The sequence below is a fragment of the Balaenoptera ricei genome, chromosome 13 (assembly GCF_028023285.1).
Source record: "Balaenoptera ricei isolate mBalRic1 chromosome 13, mBalRic1.hap2, whole genome shotgun sequence".
Lineage (NCBI taxonomy): Eukaryota > Metazoa > Chordata > Mammalia > Artiodactyla > Balaenopteridae > Balaenoptera > Balaenoptera ricei.
Window position 1 is genome coordinate 87,429,946 of NC_082651.1, and position 18,692 is coordinate 87,448,637.

The following is an 18,692-nucleotide window of genomic DNA, read 5'->3' on the forward strand; positions in this document are numbered from 1 at the left end:
GGGCTCCGAGGGCCAGGCGGGCGGGCGGCGCGGGCTCCGTGGCTTCGGGAAGTCCCCCGGCGCCTTTTGAACATAGTGTTTAATAATGGGGGAAGTGTGCGCAGCAAGCTGCGGCCCCCCCTCCTCTCCCACCCCACCCCCGCCCAACGCCCGGAGCAGCGCCCCCTGCTGAACACTCGGGCGGCAGCGCCGCGCCCCCTACTCCGGCCTAACGCTGAGCCCAGGGCCGGAGCCTCCTCCCCCCGCCGAAGCGCTTCGCCCCCACTCTCGCCAGGCGAGTGTCACCGGCCGGAGGCTCCCGCCACAAACCGGGGCCCCGCCTCGCGCTCCCAGGGCAAAGTGACCCCCTCCGCCCTCGCTGCGCCCGGGCCAAATGCGCCCTCGGGAGTCAGAGGCTCCGATACACCGCGCGTACCCGCCAGCGTCTTCCCCACTCCCCTGCGGAGAAGCACCCGCCCCCCGCCCGCTCCTGTTCTGCAGGAGCCCGAGACGCCAGAAGTGCGGCCGCGGCGGGGCTCGGCCTCGCCTGTCAGTGCCACGATCCCGTGGCCACCGCGCACAGAGAGGCCACCAGGGCGCGCAGGGTGGACACAAAAGCGCGTTTTTGATCACCGGTTCCGCGGTTCCCCACCCTGGCACAGCTTCCAAAGATCGCAGCGGGAGGCCGGAGCAGGGGAGGGGACCCGTAGGGAAGAGAGGGCTAGCGGCTGGAAGGGCAGGCCGGAAGGACAGCGGGACAAGGACCGACGGTCGAAAATCAAAGGTTTGGGCGCGGAACACGCGCTTAGACGGGAGCCAGGATCTTAAAGGAGCTCAGGAACCACGAAGGCAGCCCCAGGGTGATGAGGGGACTCCCGCGCGGGAGCGGCTCCCCGAGTTCGTCTGTGCGTCGAAAGTGAGGACCTTCCGCCCGCCTCCCAGGGGACCTGGCTAACAGAAACGGGCTACCGGGTATGTTGGGGCGCAGGCAGAGCCGGGAGGGCGGGCGGTGAAGAGCCTCGGGGTGGCGCCTCCGTACTTCCTTCCCGGGCCTCGGTTCTCCCGCAGGGCGGGGGATGGATGGCGGGGGCGCCCGGGACCGCAGTCGTGCGGGCAGCTTGGCACTTGGGTCCGCAGCCCGCAGGGGTAGGTCCCGGAGGCCACATCTCAGGGAGACGCACCAGGGAGGGTGGTCGTCGGCGGTTGTCGGCTTAGCTCCACCAGCAGCCCGGACATCCCTCGAATGCGGGAAAGCCCAGCGGATGGACAATCCGCTGTTGCGCAGACGGAGGGCTGGAGCCGGACGGCGGGCTGGAGCCGGACGTATCCCCGTAGCAGGGCAGGCGCGTCTTTTTATTTTAAAATTGTATTTGCTACCGAACTGGAAATCTAGGCTGGGGTAATGCGTCACGGTTACTTTGAGTGGGCGATCAGCGTCAACCCGACGCCACCGGACCCAAAGCCGCGTGAGTCCCTCTCTCGCCCAGCTGCCCCGCACTCTGACCCACGGAAGACGCCCGGCCCGGGGAGCTCTTGGGCCGACTGCGGCCCCAGGCTTCTGAGTTCCCCTACACCCGCTGCTTCGTCCCGAGCGAGCTCCTCAGTCATCGCCCTGCCGACCACCGCGGAGATGCAGCGCCCGCTCAGCTGGGGACTTTGGGCCACACACCACTCCGGGACGTATGGGAGCAGGAGAGGCCTGGCAAAAGGTCATAACTCGAGGACCCCAGGCGGATCACGGGGGCGGAGGAAAAAGGCCCGAGGTTCGCGAGGGAATGTCTGGGCAGGAAGGGCGGTGGGAAGCTAAGATGATCGGGGCTGCATTAACCCACCTTGCCTTTGGGACCGAGGACCGAGAGCCCCGACAAGGTCGTGGTCACGGGTCTCCCTCTCTGCGTGGTCCCGGTACAGAGCGGCCCTGCACGAACCCACGCAGGCTCTCTGGCAGAGCCGCCCCCTAGAGACACTGGTCAGTCAAAATAGTGATCGCCCAGCCACCGGTCTCTCCGCTGATGCCGGTGCTGCGTCCCTGCTGTCTTTCTCAGCCTCCTTTCCTCCTTCAGCCACGCATGAACAGTCTTCAGAAGTTTTGCATGTCATCTCGTCTGTGATTTGCACAAACACCCTAGGAACCCTGAGCTGGGGTCAAGTAGCCCTGGTTCTGGTCATGGCTTTGCTCTTAACAACCAGTCCCTTGCATCATCTGGGCTTCGACTTCTCCAGCTGTGTGAGGGAGAGAATGGAAGGGTCCTGGCCCAGGCTTGGTACAGCAGGTGCCAAATAAACGTTTGTTAATTACATGATACCTCTGCCTTGAGGTCACCTTGGGGCTTAGGAATTAGGGACGGGTTGGGGTCCCTGTGCTCTTGCTGTCCCTGTGGGAGCAGGCCATTAAGCTTCTTTGAGACTGAATTTCCTCATCTATAAAATGGGGAGATTCTCACTTCAGGAAGGTGGTGTGTGTCCAGGATAACAGGCTGGCACAGAGGAGGCTCAGTCGCCCTGCCTCTGTTAGTCTGTTCTGGGTCCCCAGGGAGATGATGGCCGAGAGAGAAGTAGCTTCTAGGCCCTGGAAGGCTCTGGAGGAGACTGCTGAGGGGAGGGGTGTGGGATGCTCCTGCTCGAGCCACCACCCACCAGCTGCGTGTGCTCGAGCCAGGCCTTAGCTGCTGTCACCTGTGTTTCCTGGTCTGTAAAGTGAGGCAATAATGCATTCCTTCATTGCTTATCCATCCCTCTATTCGTTCCTTCTTTCCAGTAAATACTGTGAGCAGCCTTCCGTGTGTTGTGGATTCAGCAACGCACAGGACAAACGCATGGAGCTTTTGTAAGGGCAGAAGAGACAGGAAACACGTAAATCCATAAATGCACATGAATGTACAGTGCACTGTTAGGTGGTTCAAAGTAAAGTGATGGGAAGGGGGGATGGGGGGCCTTTCTGACCAGCCACACTGAAGGGGAGGGAGGGAGGGAAGCTTGGGCCATGGCTGACTCCCTTTCCTTCCTCTCAAATAATTATGATAACTGTTAATAATGGTCACTGTTAACCAAATAATGATGCTTCTTCTCCTAGTGCTAGGGGTCCTGCCAACTGCTTAACATAACTCATATCACTTCATTCTCGCCACTGTGATGTCCTGTGAGGTAGGTGGTATTATTCCCATTTTATTGACAAAGAAAGTTGAGTCGCAAAGAAATTTAACCCCTTTCCCAGGTCACCTAGTGAGTGGCAGAGCCTGGAGTCATCAACGCTTGGCTGGGCAAAGGGTTACCTCTGGCTTCCCAGAGGGGAGGTGAGATTGAGGGGGGCTGGACCTGCAATGCTCTCCCCAACTCCAGTGGAGAGGCAGAGGGTCCTGGCTTTCCTTGCAAGCTCTTTGGAAAATTCTTGGCAGAAAAAGAACTCTCAGGTCCAGGTGAAGATTATGAAAGCATCGTCTTAGGGACTCCTTCCTGCCTCTGGCGTCAGCTGGGAGCTCACAGCACCCGCCACTGAACGCACTCTGTCATCACCAGCACCAAGGCCTGCCTGTGACTGGAAAAGCCACGGAGCTCAGAGTAGGACGGGCTAGTAGGAGCACGTGGTCCAGTGGCTAAGTTTACATGATGTGACCGGATGGCCTAGCGAGTCAGGCCCACGGTGAGGGCTTGACTTGACCAGGACTCTGGCTGCCCTGTCCAGAGCTTCCCTGGGACCCATGACTGAGCATCAGTCTGGAGCGCAGGCAGCGCCCTCCCTGAGCACAGAGGAATATGAGACCAGGAGTTCCCAGCCCTCTCTCCCTGACTCTGTGAAGCTGAGGCCTTCTGGTGAGCAGGTGGCCTTTTGGAGCCACAGTGTCAGGCTGGCCCAGGCTCGCTCGGGGCTTCCTCCTGGGGCACACGGGGAGCCTTTGGTAGGTGGGCCAGGCAGGAGGGAGCTAGTGGTCCCAGCCTGGAGACCCGGAAGTTGTATCCTACCTGCTGCAAAGTGCACTTTGTAGGTGGGTTCCTATTCCTCTGTGTTGCCCCAGTGGTCACTGTGCAGCTGGGGATGAGGCTCAGGGGCCGGTGCAGGAAGTTTAGCGAAGGCTGGGAGAAAACTGGGGCTGGAGTTCCAACTTCCGTTTTTTATCAGTAGGCAGACCACCCCCCACCCCCCCAGTCTCCCAAGAGCGCCAGACTTCAGCTGGTAGCTCCTCAGAGAGGGGAGGTGAGACTGGCTCCAACAGGGGGAGGAGGGGAAAAGCAGCCTGGTTGGGGGCGGGGTGTTTCTTGACTGGAGTGGGCAGGAGCTGTCCCCACATTCTCATCCCCAGATCCTTCCCTCGGAGAGCACTTTGCCGCTCATCCGTCCTTTGCAGAAGCTGTTTGCTTTCTCTGACCACCAGGTTCCTGACTCAGGTCCTAGAATCCAAGGATCTGAAGGAATATTTTGGATTATTTGGGCCAACTTTTCATGTTATGCCTGATTCATCACAAACTGCTACCCAGGCTGTGCTTGCATACCTGCAGAGATGGGAACTCCCTCCCAATCCCAGGCAGCCTTCTGATAGCTCTGAAGGTGGGGAAGTCTGCACATGAGACCCGTGAGAGCCACCACACCTCTCAAAGGCACCTCTGCTGATGGGAGTTCACACGCCACCTGGGAACACGAGCTGGCACACTGGCTTGATGCCACTTAGGAAGCTGGTCTTGGATTCTCCCAGCTTGAACCACTGGAAATTGGACCCACACCCCCAACCCCCCGCTGCAGCCTGCTCAGTCTAGAGCCAGTGTCCCCTGCCACACCAGGCACGAGGCCCCGTGTCTGATGACAAGAGCATCAGAAGTTTCCTTAGAGATGCCCTGCTCTACACCTTGCATTGCCCACATAGGGCATCCAAGCCCCCAAGGAGGGAACGGGATCAGTACCCTGTCATTTGGCATCACAGCCACCAGGGATGATGGGGCCCCCCTGTGATCCTGTGCCTTCGCTCTCTGTGCAGCTCAGAAGGTCTCTTCCCAGCTCTGCCCTGGGTACCCTGGAGGTGAGGGAGAGGATGGATGAGGGCTCAGCCTCCATCCTGCCCATTGTTAGGGGTTCTGGGTCCCTGCAGCCCAGCACTATTGTGGAAGGTAAAACAGATGCCCCCTGGCTATGATGTTGATGGTTTCCGAGAGTCAAGAGGCCAGAATTCAAATCTGGCCTCTAACCTTGAACCGCAAGTCCCTTGGCCCTTCCTGGCTTTCGATCCCCAAATACACAGTGAGGTTGACAATCAAATGTCCACCGAGGGTCCACCTGTGAGAGGTGGAGAGCATATGAGGATGGGACCCAGTGCCAGGGACCCAGCCAGGAACCTGCCCCCAGTCTGGACCTACCATGGCTGTTGTGATTCAGAGCTGGAGAGGGTTAGAGGTGAGGAGGCAGGGCTAGCCTGCGGCTCCGCCCCAAGAAGGTGTCCCTGGGAGGGCGGGGGAGGGACGATGGTGACAACAGACTTCAGAGGGAGCCACCTACCAGCACATCTGGTGCTGTTGTTCTCCATTCAGCCAGACATGTGCTGCAGCCATCTCCCCCAGAAAGACCAGGGATGCGGCTGTGGGTATGGGAAGATCCCATCAGGGTTCTGGCTCAGTCCCATCTGATGTCCAGGTCTGGGCTTCCTCGGGCTCAGAAGCATTTCCCATGCTCAATGGAGGGCTGCCTCCCCCCAGGTTACTCAGGGCAACAGCTCTGGCATCCACACCAGGGTTGGCTGCAGCCCGGCCCTCAGCCACTGGCTTGGCCTGCCTTTGAGTGGGGAGGGGAAGGGACCGAGAAGAAGGGAGTGAGATAGCTTCTTTTCCAGAAGTTTCACGGGGGACCTCTCAGAGCCCTTCCTTGGGTTTGGGACAAATGGCAGCAGGCTGGCAGATACTGCCATCTGCTGGTCACTGGGTATAACAGCATCACAGTGGGGCTGAACTCCCTCCTGCTCGGATTTACCGACCAGGCCAGTCTGGGAGAAGACTCAGGAACCCCTGCACCCGCACCCTGCAGTTGAACCAGCTTACCTGGAGCTCTAAGGTATCCGGGAGTTGAGGGGACAAGGATGACACACCTCCGCTGAGGTCAGGAAAGAAACTAGCATATGGGGTCATGATAAAGACCTGGCTTCCAATCTACCTTTGCAGTGCACCAGCTTTGTGACCTTGATTACGTTAATTAACCAGTCAACCTCCATCTTTAAATGGAGACAGGGATTCCTACCTGTCAAGTGTGCCTAAGAATAAAGGAAACAAAGTAGGTAAAGTCCTTACCATAGTGCCTGGCTCAATAAATGGTGGCTTTTACAGTTTTCTAATAAGTAAGTCCTGGTTTAACCAGTTGGAAGGCTAATCTAACCTGTCCATCCAGTCTCCTCTGTACGGCCACTGTCTTTGAGGCATTTCCCCTCTATGCATATCACTAGTCTGAAGTTGTGTCTCCATGAGATTTTTCTTGGAGACCTTTGTGGACACATTAGATTAAAACAAAACAAACTCCTTTTGGAATAAAAACTGGTAATTCTTAGACTGTGCAGTGATTTGGAATGCCCAGTCCTCCAATCTTGGTCAGATAGGAGCCCAGGGTTTCTGTTCTAGACACACAATGAGTAGGGAACCAAACTGTCCTCTTTGCCTGGGAAGATAGGTGCTAACAGACGTCAGGAGCAGAGTTGGAGGACCCAGAAGTTGTGTCCCCCAATCCAGGATGTGAGTGAGACTTTGCGGACGCCCCAGAGGATGAGGACATTGGGACCAAAATGTCTCATGGTTCCCACAGCAGAGCGTCGGGCAGGAGCATCAGGGGACTGACCCAGGGACCTGGTGTCACCAAGTTGGGTGGCCTGTCTCAGGTCTTCTGGCCCACATGGCAAAGGCATCTGTGAGATCTTCAGGGGGCTAGTCTCTGAGGCTGCCCTGCAAAGGGTGAGGCTACCCACAAAACTGGGGACTTGGCCTTAAACCACGGCAACCCCCGTGTGCTTCCCACTTTCCTAGGTAGCTGATCCACCTCTAAATAATACCTTAATTCATGGCAGAGCCCCCGCTGGGTTCGGTCCTCCCAGACATTTTTTCCTGGCTTGGATAAAGAGTTGGAGAACTCTGATCAAAGTGCTTATCCTGACTGCTGGGGGCACAAATCTGAAAGAGTTAGAAAAACATAGGGTGACAAAATCAAAATCCCAAAAGTCACCAGCAAATTATTGCAGATTAAAAGAATAGTGGGATGTCATTTTTCTTTACTTCTCAGGTCAGTAAAACTGAAGAATGTAAAATCCATTATTGATGAGAGGAGAAAGAAGTGGGCATTCTACATACCCTTGGTGGGAATATAAGTTCAGAGAGATTTTTCCAAGAGCACTGTGACAGCAGCAATATTTTAAAGAAGGAAATCCTTTGATTCAGCACTTTCAGTTGTAGAAATTTAATTTGTTACAGGTATACTCACACAAGTGAAGATAAACATACAAGGATTTTTAAAATTGAGGTAATAGTGAAAACTGGAAATGACCAAAATGGCATTTAATCGGGTAATGACAAAATAAAGTATGATACACCGTCACGTGGATTGGTTTTCCCCTATTATAGCACAGAAAGATGCCCGCAATATTGAATGCTGTAATACAAGGAGGGCAGAGTAGAGAGAGCAAGGAGCAGACTCTCAGCTACCCACACAAATGGTCAAGCCACACTGGTGGACGTGTGTCTGTCCAGGTGTCACTGTGTCTATCACTGTCCTTCCACCCATGCTCTGTATCCCAGCCCTCTTACCTCCTCAGGGATCTCTCTCACTTCTTTCTGCTCTGTCTAAAAACAGATTCATATTTTTACATCATGAAACAATTAATCCTCCTTGCAGAGCTTCATTATCAGATTTCAATATAAACGAATTCCTATGTAGCGCTTGAAGTGGAATTGACAGATCAGGACAACAGGATAGGGAGTCCGGAAGCAAATCACGGTGTTTGTAAATATTTATAATACAATAATGGTGACAATTCCAATGGAGGAAAGGATGATGTACTCAATGAAACGTACTAATGAATGATACTGGGTACTTGACTAAGTATTTTGAGAAAAAAAAAAATGACCCTTGTCTCTTGACATAAACCAAAATTAATTCCTAGTGAATCAAGGAATTGATTGGAGAAAACATATTTGGAGGAAATATGTGAATATTTATACAGTCTGGGGTAAGGAACACTTTTCTAAGTATAATTTCATTGTAAAAACAACCACCAAGAGAAATGTCCATGGTTGGAACTACATAAAAATCTTAAAACCTGCATGAAAAAAATTCTAAAAACAGAATGGACCTTGACCAACTGACCCAACTCAACATCGCCAATCATGGGGACGTTGACATCACGTGTCACCTGATGTGGTCACCAGCGTAGTGCTCCTGCCAGATAGTAACCTGCATCGAACCATGAAATTAATTAGACACATCCCAACCCAGGAGCATCCTAACCATTGGTGTGGGCCCCTCAAAGATGTCAGTGTCATGGATGATGGAAAAGCCCAGGAACTGTTAGAATAAAAGAGACTAAAGGAACATGACGATTAAATACAAGGCACAGCCCTCCATCCAATTCTTGATGGGCAGCGGAGGGAGGGGAAAGCAGTTGTAAATAAAAGACACTATTGGGACAACTGAGCAAATTGGAATATGATTGTATGTTAGGTAATAGTATAGTGTCAATGTCAAATTTTCTGCCTATGGCATTGTGGTTATGAAGGAGAATGTTCAGGTTCTAAGAAATTACTCTCTGAAGTATTTATCAATAGAATGAAGCGTCATGATGTCTACAGCCAACTCTTAAATGTTTCAGGAAAAACACAGAGACAGAGAGAGAGAGAAAGGATGAAGCAAACATGGCAATGTTAACAATTCTGCAGTGCATCTGAGACATGCAGCCCACTCCCCTCTCCACGACTGAAGTGCTCATTCCCCTCTCCCTGCTGCTGAGCAGTTCTCTGCTCAGTCCTTCCTGGGGCTTATCTTGGCTGAAGAGAGCTGCCTCATCCAAGGTCGGGCCCCTCCTGGGACGGCCCACATCCGAGACTGGTCGATGTCCGATGTCCGGGGTATAAAGGTCCACCCCCTTGTCTCAGCCCAGCTCCCCCTGCGATAGGCTGGGGCCTCTGCTGTGTTTGCATCACACTCAGCTCCCTCCACCCAGCCCCCTACCTCCATTACGTCCAGGCGACCTTCCTGCTGGTTCCATTTCAGATAGAACCCAACTTAGGTGAAGGGTGTACGGATGTAGTATGAACCCTTCCACTTTGCTGTGAATCTGAAACTTTTTCACAATAAACACTTAGGGGGAAAATATTAAAAAATAAATAAGGGATAATATCACAAAGTGTTAGTACCTTTAATATATAAAGCATCCTTACAAATCAACAAGAATAAGAGCTTTTTTAAATGTGCAAAGGAAATAAACAGGAGAGTTAGAAAGAAACATTCTAAGACCAACAAACTGGTGAAAACGTATTTAACCTCACTAGTAATCAAATAAATGTACTTCTAAAACAAGAAATATCATTTTTCACTTAACAAAGTCAAGAGGATTTAAGAAAATGAATCCAGGGCTGGAAAGGGTTTGGGAGGCACACTTCATCCAGCCTTTCTGGGACAGTTTGGTGGCAGATGTCAAAGCCATGGAATAAATTTTGCAACCCTGTGTGCCCAAGTTCTCAGCATTCTGAGGTCCTCTTTTCCTTAATATCCAAACAAAAAAGCTGGATTTGCTGTGACCAGGCAGTGGGAATTCCTGAGGAGTCCCTGGAGCCTGTGCTTCCACAGTCACCTTTCAATCCATGCCCTTTCCTAATTGCTGCTGACTTGTCACTCTTTGGAACTGTGGTGCTGTGAACTCTGCATCCCACACCTGGTGCCATTTCCTTCCCTTATTTCAAAGATCATTTCCCCAAGACTGGTGTGCATGGTGGCTTGTGAGGGTTTGGGTTACAGAGCAGAACGGGCCTTCTCCACGTGGCTGGGCCCCCCCCCCATTCATCTCTCCCAGAGCTCAGGTAGATAACTCCCCCCAAATTTCTTTTATTTCATAACACAAAGATATTAAACTCTGGGCCTCATTTCTATTCTCCCAATCTCCCGAGACCCTCCCTCCCTCGACAAAGTACACAGAGACTCACCAAAGTGTTTTCTGACACTCTAGCACTTTCCCTCCAAACTTCCCCCTCATGTATTTGGCTCAAACATCAGCCAGCATTTCAAAGCTCACCCAGCCATCTCCCACCACCCACACGCCACCTTTCCATCGTATACACGTAGCTTAAGGACTGGCCAAGTAAGTTATGGTACATTTGCACACAATATTCTAAGTAATCATTTAAAATGATGGTTTGGGAGGAAATTTAACATGGAAAGATGTTTACAGGGTAGAAAATAAAAAAGCAAGTTACAAAACAGTATAGCCAGTAAGATTATGTATCGTTTAAAAGAAAAGCTAGGGACTTCCCTGGTGGTGCAGTGGTTACGAATCTGCCTGCCAATGCAGGGGACACGGGTTCAATCCCTGCTCCGGGAAGATCCCACATGCTGCAGAGCAACAAAGCCCATGCACCACAACTACTGAGCCTACGCACTAGAGGCTGTGAGCCACAACTACGGAGCCCTCACGCCACAACTACTGAAGCCCACGTGCCTAGAGCCTGTGCTCTGCAACAAGAGAAGCCACCGCAATGAGAAGCCTGCGCACCGCAATGAAGAGTAGCCCACGCTCCCCGCAACTAGAGAAAAGCCTGCGCACAGCAACGAAGACCCAACGCAGCCAAAAAAAAAAAGCTAATTTCTTATACATAGGAATAGAAAAAATGTCAGGAGGGCAAGAACAACAAAAACATTAATGATTGTTATGTCTGGTATCAAATGAGAGGTGCTTTTTATTTTATTTTGTGTTTTATTATCCATATTTTCTAGTTTTTCAGCAACAAGCATGAATTATCTCTGTATAATAGTTCTAGAAAATCCTCGGCTTGCCTCCTCTGCTTCAGACTCGAGCTTCTGAATGGTGAAGATTGTGCCTTATCTGAGAGGCGTTATCCGGTGCTATTGAAACATTGTATCAAAACTATCTGGAGGGACTTCCCTGGTGGTCCAGTGCTTAAGACTCCGCACTCAATGCAGGGGGCCCCGGTTCGATCCCTAGTCAGGGAACTAGATCCCACATGCATGCTGCAACTGAACATCCTGCATGCCACAACTAAAGACGTGGGGCAGCCACTAAATAAATAAATTTTAAGAAAGAGGGAATAAAGACACAGACCTACTAGAGAATGGACTTGAGGATATGGGGAGGGGGAGGGGTAAGATGTGACAGGGTGAGAGAGTGGCATGGACATATATACACTATCAAATGTAAAATAGATCGCTAGTGGGAAGCAGCCGCATAGCACAGGGAGATCAGCTCGGTGCTTTGTGACCAGCTAGAAGGGTGGGATAGGGAGGGGGGTGGGGAGGGAGACGCAAGAGGGAAGAGATATAGGAACATATGTATATGTATAACTGATTCACTTTGTTATAAAGCGGAAACTAACACACCATTGTAAAGCAATTATACTCCAATAAAGATGTTAAAAAAAAAGAAAAGTGGGAATAAAAAAGAAAAAAAAAAACTATTTGTACTAATGAAATAGATTCCGAAGTCTACTGGGATAATTTGTATTTCTTTTCTCGAGATTTAATGCCAAAACTTTGTCATGTGCCTTAACTATACTACTATATGTTGTCCCCTTTAATAAATATTTTTAGCTAAGTTGCTTTGTTTCTTTAATAAAATATTTTAAGTGATTGTGAAAATGAAACAATATATTTTTTTAAGAAAAGCTTCTGGAAGAGGGTGCCACACTCACTGTCCTCATCTACTCACCTCCAGTCCCCTCCTGGGCCCTCCCTGACTCTGCTGTCATCTTCCTAGGCAGACATGGCTCATCACACCCCAGTCCCCCTGAAATACTCTTGCCCTTTTGTTCATTCTGTGCGTCCACCCTCTGCTTCAGGATAAATGTAGACTCTTTTGAGTGGTACACAAAAGAGTTTTGTGTGGCCTCGTCTCCCACACGCTTCCCTCCCCGCACGGGAGGGAACCCCTCCCCACACGCTTCTCCCCAGCTCCCCAACCACACGGTGGTTCTCTGGAGACACCCTGGCTTTGCACTGCCACCTAGAACATACTTTACCTCTTCTTTTCCTCCTCCTCAATCATCCCTACCCCATATTGAACAGTTTTTAGGTCAGACCTCATGTAAGTACTTGATGACTGTACCAATAAGGAATCCATTGCAGAAAACCCTACTTAGAGTGGTTTAAGCACTCACACAAGAAGTTCCAAGAAAATCTAGGGCTTGTATGGTACTTCATGTGCCATCAGGTCCCCAGCCTTTTCCATTCTCCACGTGTAGGCCCCAGTTTCACGTTTGTGTCTCATTGTCACAAGATGGCTGCTGTCTCTCCAGCATTGTATCTCCTTTCTAGGCAGAAGATAGGAAAGGTACAAAGAGCTTTCTCCTAGCAAGGTAAAACCTCTGCAGGAACTTCTGTGTGTATGGCCAGAATTATGTCACATGGCACCTTCTAACCGCAAGGGAGGCTGGGAGCATGACTGCTTTATCTGTCTCACCTCTATGGTAGTAAGGCAAAGAGGAAGGGGCTGTGAATGGCTTTGGGGTAGCTCATCTACAGTGTCTGAATTTCCTCTCATTTCAGTCACATTTTATCTCATTTAACTCACAGCAGTGCTGTGAATTAAAGAGTTCCATCATGCCCATTTCACCAATGAGAAAACCAAGGCTCAAAGAGACAGCACCCGCTTTTTCATGCCCTGAGTCTGGCACCACGTCCTCCTGGAAGAACCCCTGTATGCCTCAACCCCTGGCTGAGTTGGTTATATTACGCCCTTCTCCATGCACCCTGGGCCTGTACCCGTTTGGACATCTCCAACTGTCCTGAGTGGAATGTGAGCCCCGCCAGGGAGGCCTTCTGCATCCCCAGGGCCTGGAGAGGTCACAGGCCCAGAGCTGTGCCCAGGAGCATTTGCTGAGTGACAAATGAGGTGGTGGTCTTGCTAGATTTGGGGTGCTCAGCCCCCTGGAGCACTAGAGCATCACTATAGAGGACAGAGACAAACCAGCAGGTCCCCAGAAGACCCACCCCACCAGAAACCAGGGCAATGTTGGTGTGTGGCAGGGCCAGAGCTCAGATCAGTCTCCCTGTGGGCTGTGGTGTCTCTAACTGACCACACTGCCCTGAGGTGCAGCGACTTCCCTGGGGGTTGACTGAGGCCCGGAGCGTTCCTCCCAGGGCAGCGGGAAGGGGGACTGTAAGATCCTAGGCAATGTGGTTTGCGTTACTGTGGCTTCAGCCATGGAAGGGGTCCTTGAGTCAGGCAGGAAGCAGAAAATATCAGATTTAGATTCCACATTCCATGCATTGTATACAATTATCCGCTGGAGCCACATAGGGGCACGTGGGACAGAAAATGGGATTGAGGCAGAAAATGGGATTGCCTCAGTAGAGGAACATGTGATGCTGGAGGTGGGAAGGGGAGCAGAACTGCAGAACAATCCAGACTGGGGACTATGGTGGCACGAATTAGGGTGAGGGCCCCCCAGCTGGAGAAGAGGGCACAGGTGAGAGAGAGACTTAGGAGCTTGAACTGGACAAGACGGAATCGAGTGCGTATGGGCGGGTGGAATGACGCAGAAAATGGGATTGCCCTAGGGGACGGGGTCACTCTTTCATGGGGAACCAGTGGGATTCTCGGCAGGCACCAGGTGTGCCAAGTCCCCCTGTGGCACGCACTCAGGAACCCTGGTGCCAGGGGTGAGGCTCGTTTGTCTGCAAGTCATGGGTGACCGGCGTGCCACCAGCCCCAGTGGTGACACAGAGTCCCCTTCTTCGCAGCCCCGACCTGTGCTTGCCCTGGAACATGCAGGCTTCTCTGCACCTTCCTGGGCTGTCTTCTCCACAGCCTCAGCCTTACTCTCAGCTCCCATAGCTTTGTGACCCCCGCATCAGGGTCTCCAGCCAGGCCTGCCTCCCGTGGGCCAGAGCCACAGTCACCTCAATGTCCCCACGCCCTCAAACACCACCTGTCCAACACAGAACTCATCATCCCACCCAAAATGTGTCCCTCCTCCAGGTGCCCTGCCCCAGAGAATGGACCACCGTCCAGCTACTCCCAGGAGCCGAACTGAAGCAGCGTCTCAACTCCTCCCGTCCACGTGCGCTCGATTCCATCTTGTCCAGTTCCAGTCCCTAAGTCTCTGTCTCACCTGTGCCCTCTTCTCCACCTGGGGGGCCCTCATGCTAATTTGTGCCACCATTATCCCCAGTCTGGATTGTTCTGCAGTTCTGCTCCCCTTCCCACCTCCAGCATCACATGTTCCAAACCGATGTCGGCAGCAGAGCTGGTCGGGCCACTCCGATGTTTGCAGTCCCACGGTGGCCTCGAGTTGGCCTCAGGGTCAGCGTGAAGCCCTCAGCCTGGCGCACATGGCTCTCTATGCCTGTCCTCCCCCTTGAGCTCCCTCCCCAACTTGCTCCCTGAATTGTTTCTTCTTGTCTTCAGGACTTCATAGATGATATTCCTTCCACTCCATCCTATTCCTTCCTATCTCTTCAGGTTAACCTTGGACTTTGGCTTCTTTAGAGAGTCCTCTCTGACCCCTACCCTACCCCGAGTATAAGGGCAAAGAAGCTCGCTGAGGGCAGCGACTGCGCCTTGGTCACTGCACTCTCAGCGCCCAGCACATGGTCTATGGCCCACAAGTGTCTGTGTGGTGGTGACCGCTTGACTGGCTGGCCCTTCCCAAGGGCTGCACTGCGCCGGACCCCTGGGGTGCCGAGGCTCACACCCTTTCTGCCTTCTTTGAAGTGGGGCATGTCAATTTAAACTAGACACGGGGGCCGTCTGCTACCTCAAACTCTGCCCTGCAGACAGACAGACGGGCAGGCGGGCAGGCAGAGCAGACAGCAGACGGGGTGCTCCTGCAGCTCTTTCACTCACTCATCCTTCTGTTCATTATTGCTCGTCTTGTCTACAAACAAATTTGAAACAAGCCATTCAAGCATATGAACATATATATTTATTAAGAGATAAAGTGGGGAAAGTGATTCATTTTTCAAAACTTTTCACTGTAGGATTTCTTCACGAAAATCTGACTCCAATACAGATAATAATGATGCTGGTGGGGTGGTGGGTGGGAAGCCGAGGTCCACAGGGACACTGTGCTGTCCCTCCTGTAGGAAACACGGTGCACGTTACCCCATCGCGCATCTGACGCCGCTAAGCCCAGCTTCTGCTGTTCTCTGTCAGTGGGGCTCTCAGGGACAGAGCACAGAATACCGGTGGCGATTTGCACTTTTCTCCTGGCCCTGTTTCCAGACTGAGCTTTTCTCTTTCTGGGCCACTGTGGCAGGTGACACAACCTCCGTTTCTCACCCCATGGACAGTTGAATCTCTGATGAGAGGGTCGATTATGTCCGGCGCACCTCTACCCCTAAGCCTTCTCTGAGGGAAACTGGCCCCCTGACCTCACTGCTCTGGCCCCAGCTGTGGACCCAAAGGCAGCCATCAGAGGCAGGCCAGGGGCCCCGTCACCTCCCAGGCAGTGGCTCCCTGAAGACCCTGAAGAGAGGGTCGGAAAGGGGAAGCTGAGGGAGCAGGTCCGTGGGCGCACCGTGGGAGCACAGAGCTGCAGCGTCCTAGCCACTAAATGGCTGCAGAGCCTCCACAGGGCCCAGAACACGGGCCCAGCTCAGTAGATAATGTTGAATGAATGAACGAACAACTGAACGAATGAATGAATGGAAAGGCCACGAGGGATCGAGGAGAGTAGTTTTGTGATGGAGTCTGACTTGTAGCAGAAGCAGAGCAGAGAGACCTGTCTTTTTAATCGCTAAACATTAGAGCAACACAAACATTTGCACAGATTAAATGTCACTATGGGCCAGGACCGGGGCTAAGTGTCTTACAGGTAGTTGCAAAGGGCTGGGACATTGGTTGACCAGAGTTCCAGGGCGGTGCAGCTGGGGCAGGGGGCTGGTTTTTTGGGAAAATTCAGTCAAGCAGAAGCCCACCTCCTCTTGCCAGGGAGCAGCATGGGGAGCGGGTGTTGTTAGGAGGCGAGGAAAGGAGGAGTGGGTGCGTGGAGAGATGGGTCTGCACACACAGAGGGGGAGAGAGCTTTTGCAGCTCTCTGGGAGGGAAACTTTGGGCCACAAAGACCCTCTCCTTGACCAAACTTTAGGCTCCTCTGAGCCCTCTTCTCAGCTGGGCCTTTGACCTTGGCCCCTGCCCAGTCTTTGGCCTGCCCAGCCCAGCCTTAGCAAGAATCCTGCTAAGTCAGTTTAGAGAGGATCCCCACCCTTGATATCTGATCACCCTTGGTCTCTGATCAAGGTCCTCATCCCCTGCCTTGGATGTCTAAGCCCTTGGCCTGCTTTCGGCAAGAATCCCCCTACCCTTGTGGGCCCCTCCCTGCTCCATGGCTATCAACCCCACTGTCTGCTGTATTCAGGGTTGAGCCTGAACTCTCTCCCCGTTGGGTCAGTCTTGACCCCTGTTGCCATAGTCTTGAATAAAGTCCTCCTTACTGTTTTAACAAGCGTCACAACAACATTTCCTTAGTGAGCGAGAAGAAAGACACAGAGTTCTCAGAAGCTTTTGTTGGGAAGGCCCTGCAGGCCGTTCACAGAAAGCTACTGGAAGGCCTCAGGGGTCAGGCTGATTTGGATCACCTGGATCATTTGGTTTCTTTGGATCAGCACCCCTCGCTCTACAGAGGGGTCTGATTTATCTTGTTTTCTGGACTCTCCTAACTTCTCTCCGAGCATCCCTGGGGCCGTGAGCACCGCTGCGTTGTTTCGCCGGCGTTCTCCCCAAGTTAGGAGAACCAAATAATTTCAGGAGTGTCTGATCCGGGACACTCTGGGCAGTCCTAAGAGTGAAACGGGCGCCGTCACTACTAACGCTGGGACATCAGACCCAAACCTCTGGATGGTTCAGGACACTCGGGCGCGGGGAACGCCCTCAGCTCGGCCGGGGCCTCCAGCAGCGACGAGCCCGCGCAGGACGCTCAGCCCTGAGTCTCCGCCCAGAGTTCCAGAAAGGCTCCGCCTGCGGCCGAGCGCGGTGGCCACTAGGCGGCGGGCCAGGGCCCGGGACGCGGCGACGCCGGCGCCCGCGGGTCTCGTGACCGCGCGCCCCGCCCGGAGCTTCGCCGTCATGCAGTCCCCGGCGGTGCTCGTCACCTCCAGGTGAGCCAGACCCCGCGCCCGGCGTTGCGTCTCGGGCAACGTGGAGTCGGGTGCCCGGGAGCCGCGGCCCGATGCGCCCGGGGCGGAGGAGCCGGCGGAGGCGGCCGGTCCCGACGATCCCGCCCGCCACCCGGCGGCCCCAGCGCGCCGGCCGTTGACCTGGGCTCGGCCCCTCCACCGCCCAGCGGGAGAGGCGGGCGGCGGCGAGTCCCCCCGCCCCCCGTTTTACAGATGGGGAAACTGAGGTCCCTAGAGGGTAACGAACTCACCCAAAACCCAGTGGAAGGCCTGGACTGGCTGGTCCCGGCCAGCAGGCAAAGGGACGGCTCTCCTCCCCCCTTCACCTGTCACGTCCACCTGTCTTCCTTTCTTTTCGAAGATCTAGTTATGCATCCTGTCCGCGCTCACCGTGCACCAGGCCCCGGGCACGGCACTGGGGACGGGGTGAATCAGGCAAGGCTCGGCCCTGCGGGGGAAACGGGGATGAACGCAGACCCTCGGGGGACAGATGCTGCATGGGGGGGGGGGTTCAGGTTGCCATGGGAACACAGGGCCGGAGGTAACCCCGGCTTCTGGGAGGGGGTGCCTGAGGCCCCCCTGCTGCGGGAGGAGTGGAGGTTAATCAGGTGAAGGGGAGAGAAGAGGGGGCAGCTGTTCAAACAGGTAGCTCAGGAAAAGTGCAATTACCGCAAAGGCCTGCGGAGGGTCCCTGGAGGCAGAGGCTGCAGGGTGGGGTGGGCCCACCCTGACCCAGGCCTGGGGGACCCAGTGCAAGACGGATCCTGGAAAGGCTGGGATGGTCATGGTTTTACTCTTTCCCCCTTTCTAACATCTGTCAAGTGACTCACTGCAAGTATTTTAATCCACTCCACCCTTGTTCCCCCTACCCAGCATCTTGGGCTAAGACATCAGTCTCTTACATAAATGAATGTTATTTTTCCAGCAGTAATCTGAACATCCCTGTGGCTTCAGGTCTAGAAAAGTATGTAGGATTCTTTAAGTGAACCCTGATATCAGAACCGGCTCGGTCTCCTCTGCATGGTTGCTGGTCGTGTCCTCGCTGGCAGAAGAGGTTTCCCCAGGGCCACCTGCATCACCTCCTCTCCCTGAGCCTCAGTGTCCTTTCCTGCAGAAAGGAGCTTTGAGGTTGGCAGGTGTGAGCAGGGCCAGCAGCAGACCAGTGGGGGTGTGACCTTTGTGCCCGCAGCCTGGGAAGGGGCTGGGTGGCTTCCCTCACTGCCCCACCTGGGCAGGGCTCCTTAACAGATGCGGATGCTGGCGGTGAAGGCCAGGAGAGTGGTTCTAGGATACAGTAGTGAACAACACAAAGTCCCTCTCGTGAGCTTTCGTGGGGCAGACGGACAATAGGTAAATATATGGTGTGTCAGGGATGATAAATGGTGTGAAGGAAAATAAAGTGGTAGGGAAATAGGGT

General features: G+C 53.5%; 1 protein-coding gene across 1 annotated transcript in view; it reads left to right on the forward strand.

The window, feature by feature from the left end:
• Nucleotides 1-17,156: 17,156 nt before the first annotated feature.
• Nucleotides 17,157-18,692, forward strand: part of HS1BP3 (HCLS1 binding protein 3) — a 34,534-nt gene continuing 32,998 nt past the window's right edge. The window contains exon 1 of the mRNA XM_059942139.1: nt 17,157-17,257. Within this exon, the coding sequence (XP_059798122.1) occupies nt 17,226-17,257 (32 nt within the window). The 5' untranslated portion in view covers nt 17,157-17,225. The remainder of the gene's footprint in view (nt 17,258-18,692) is intronic.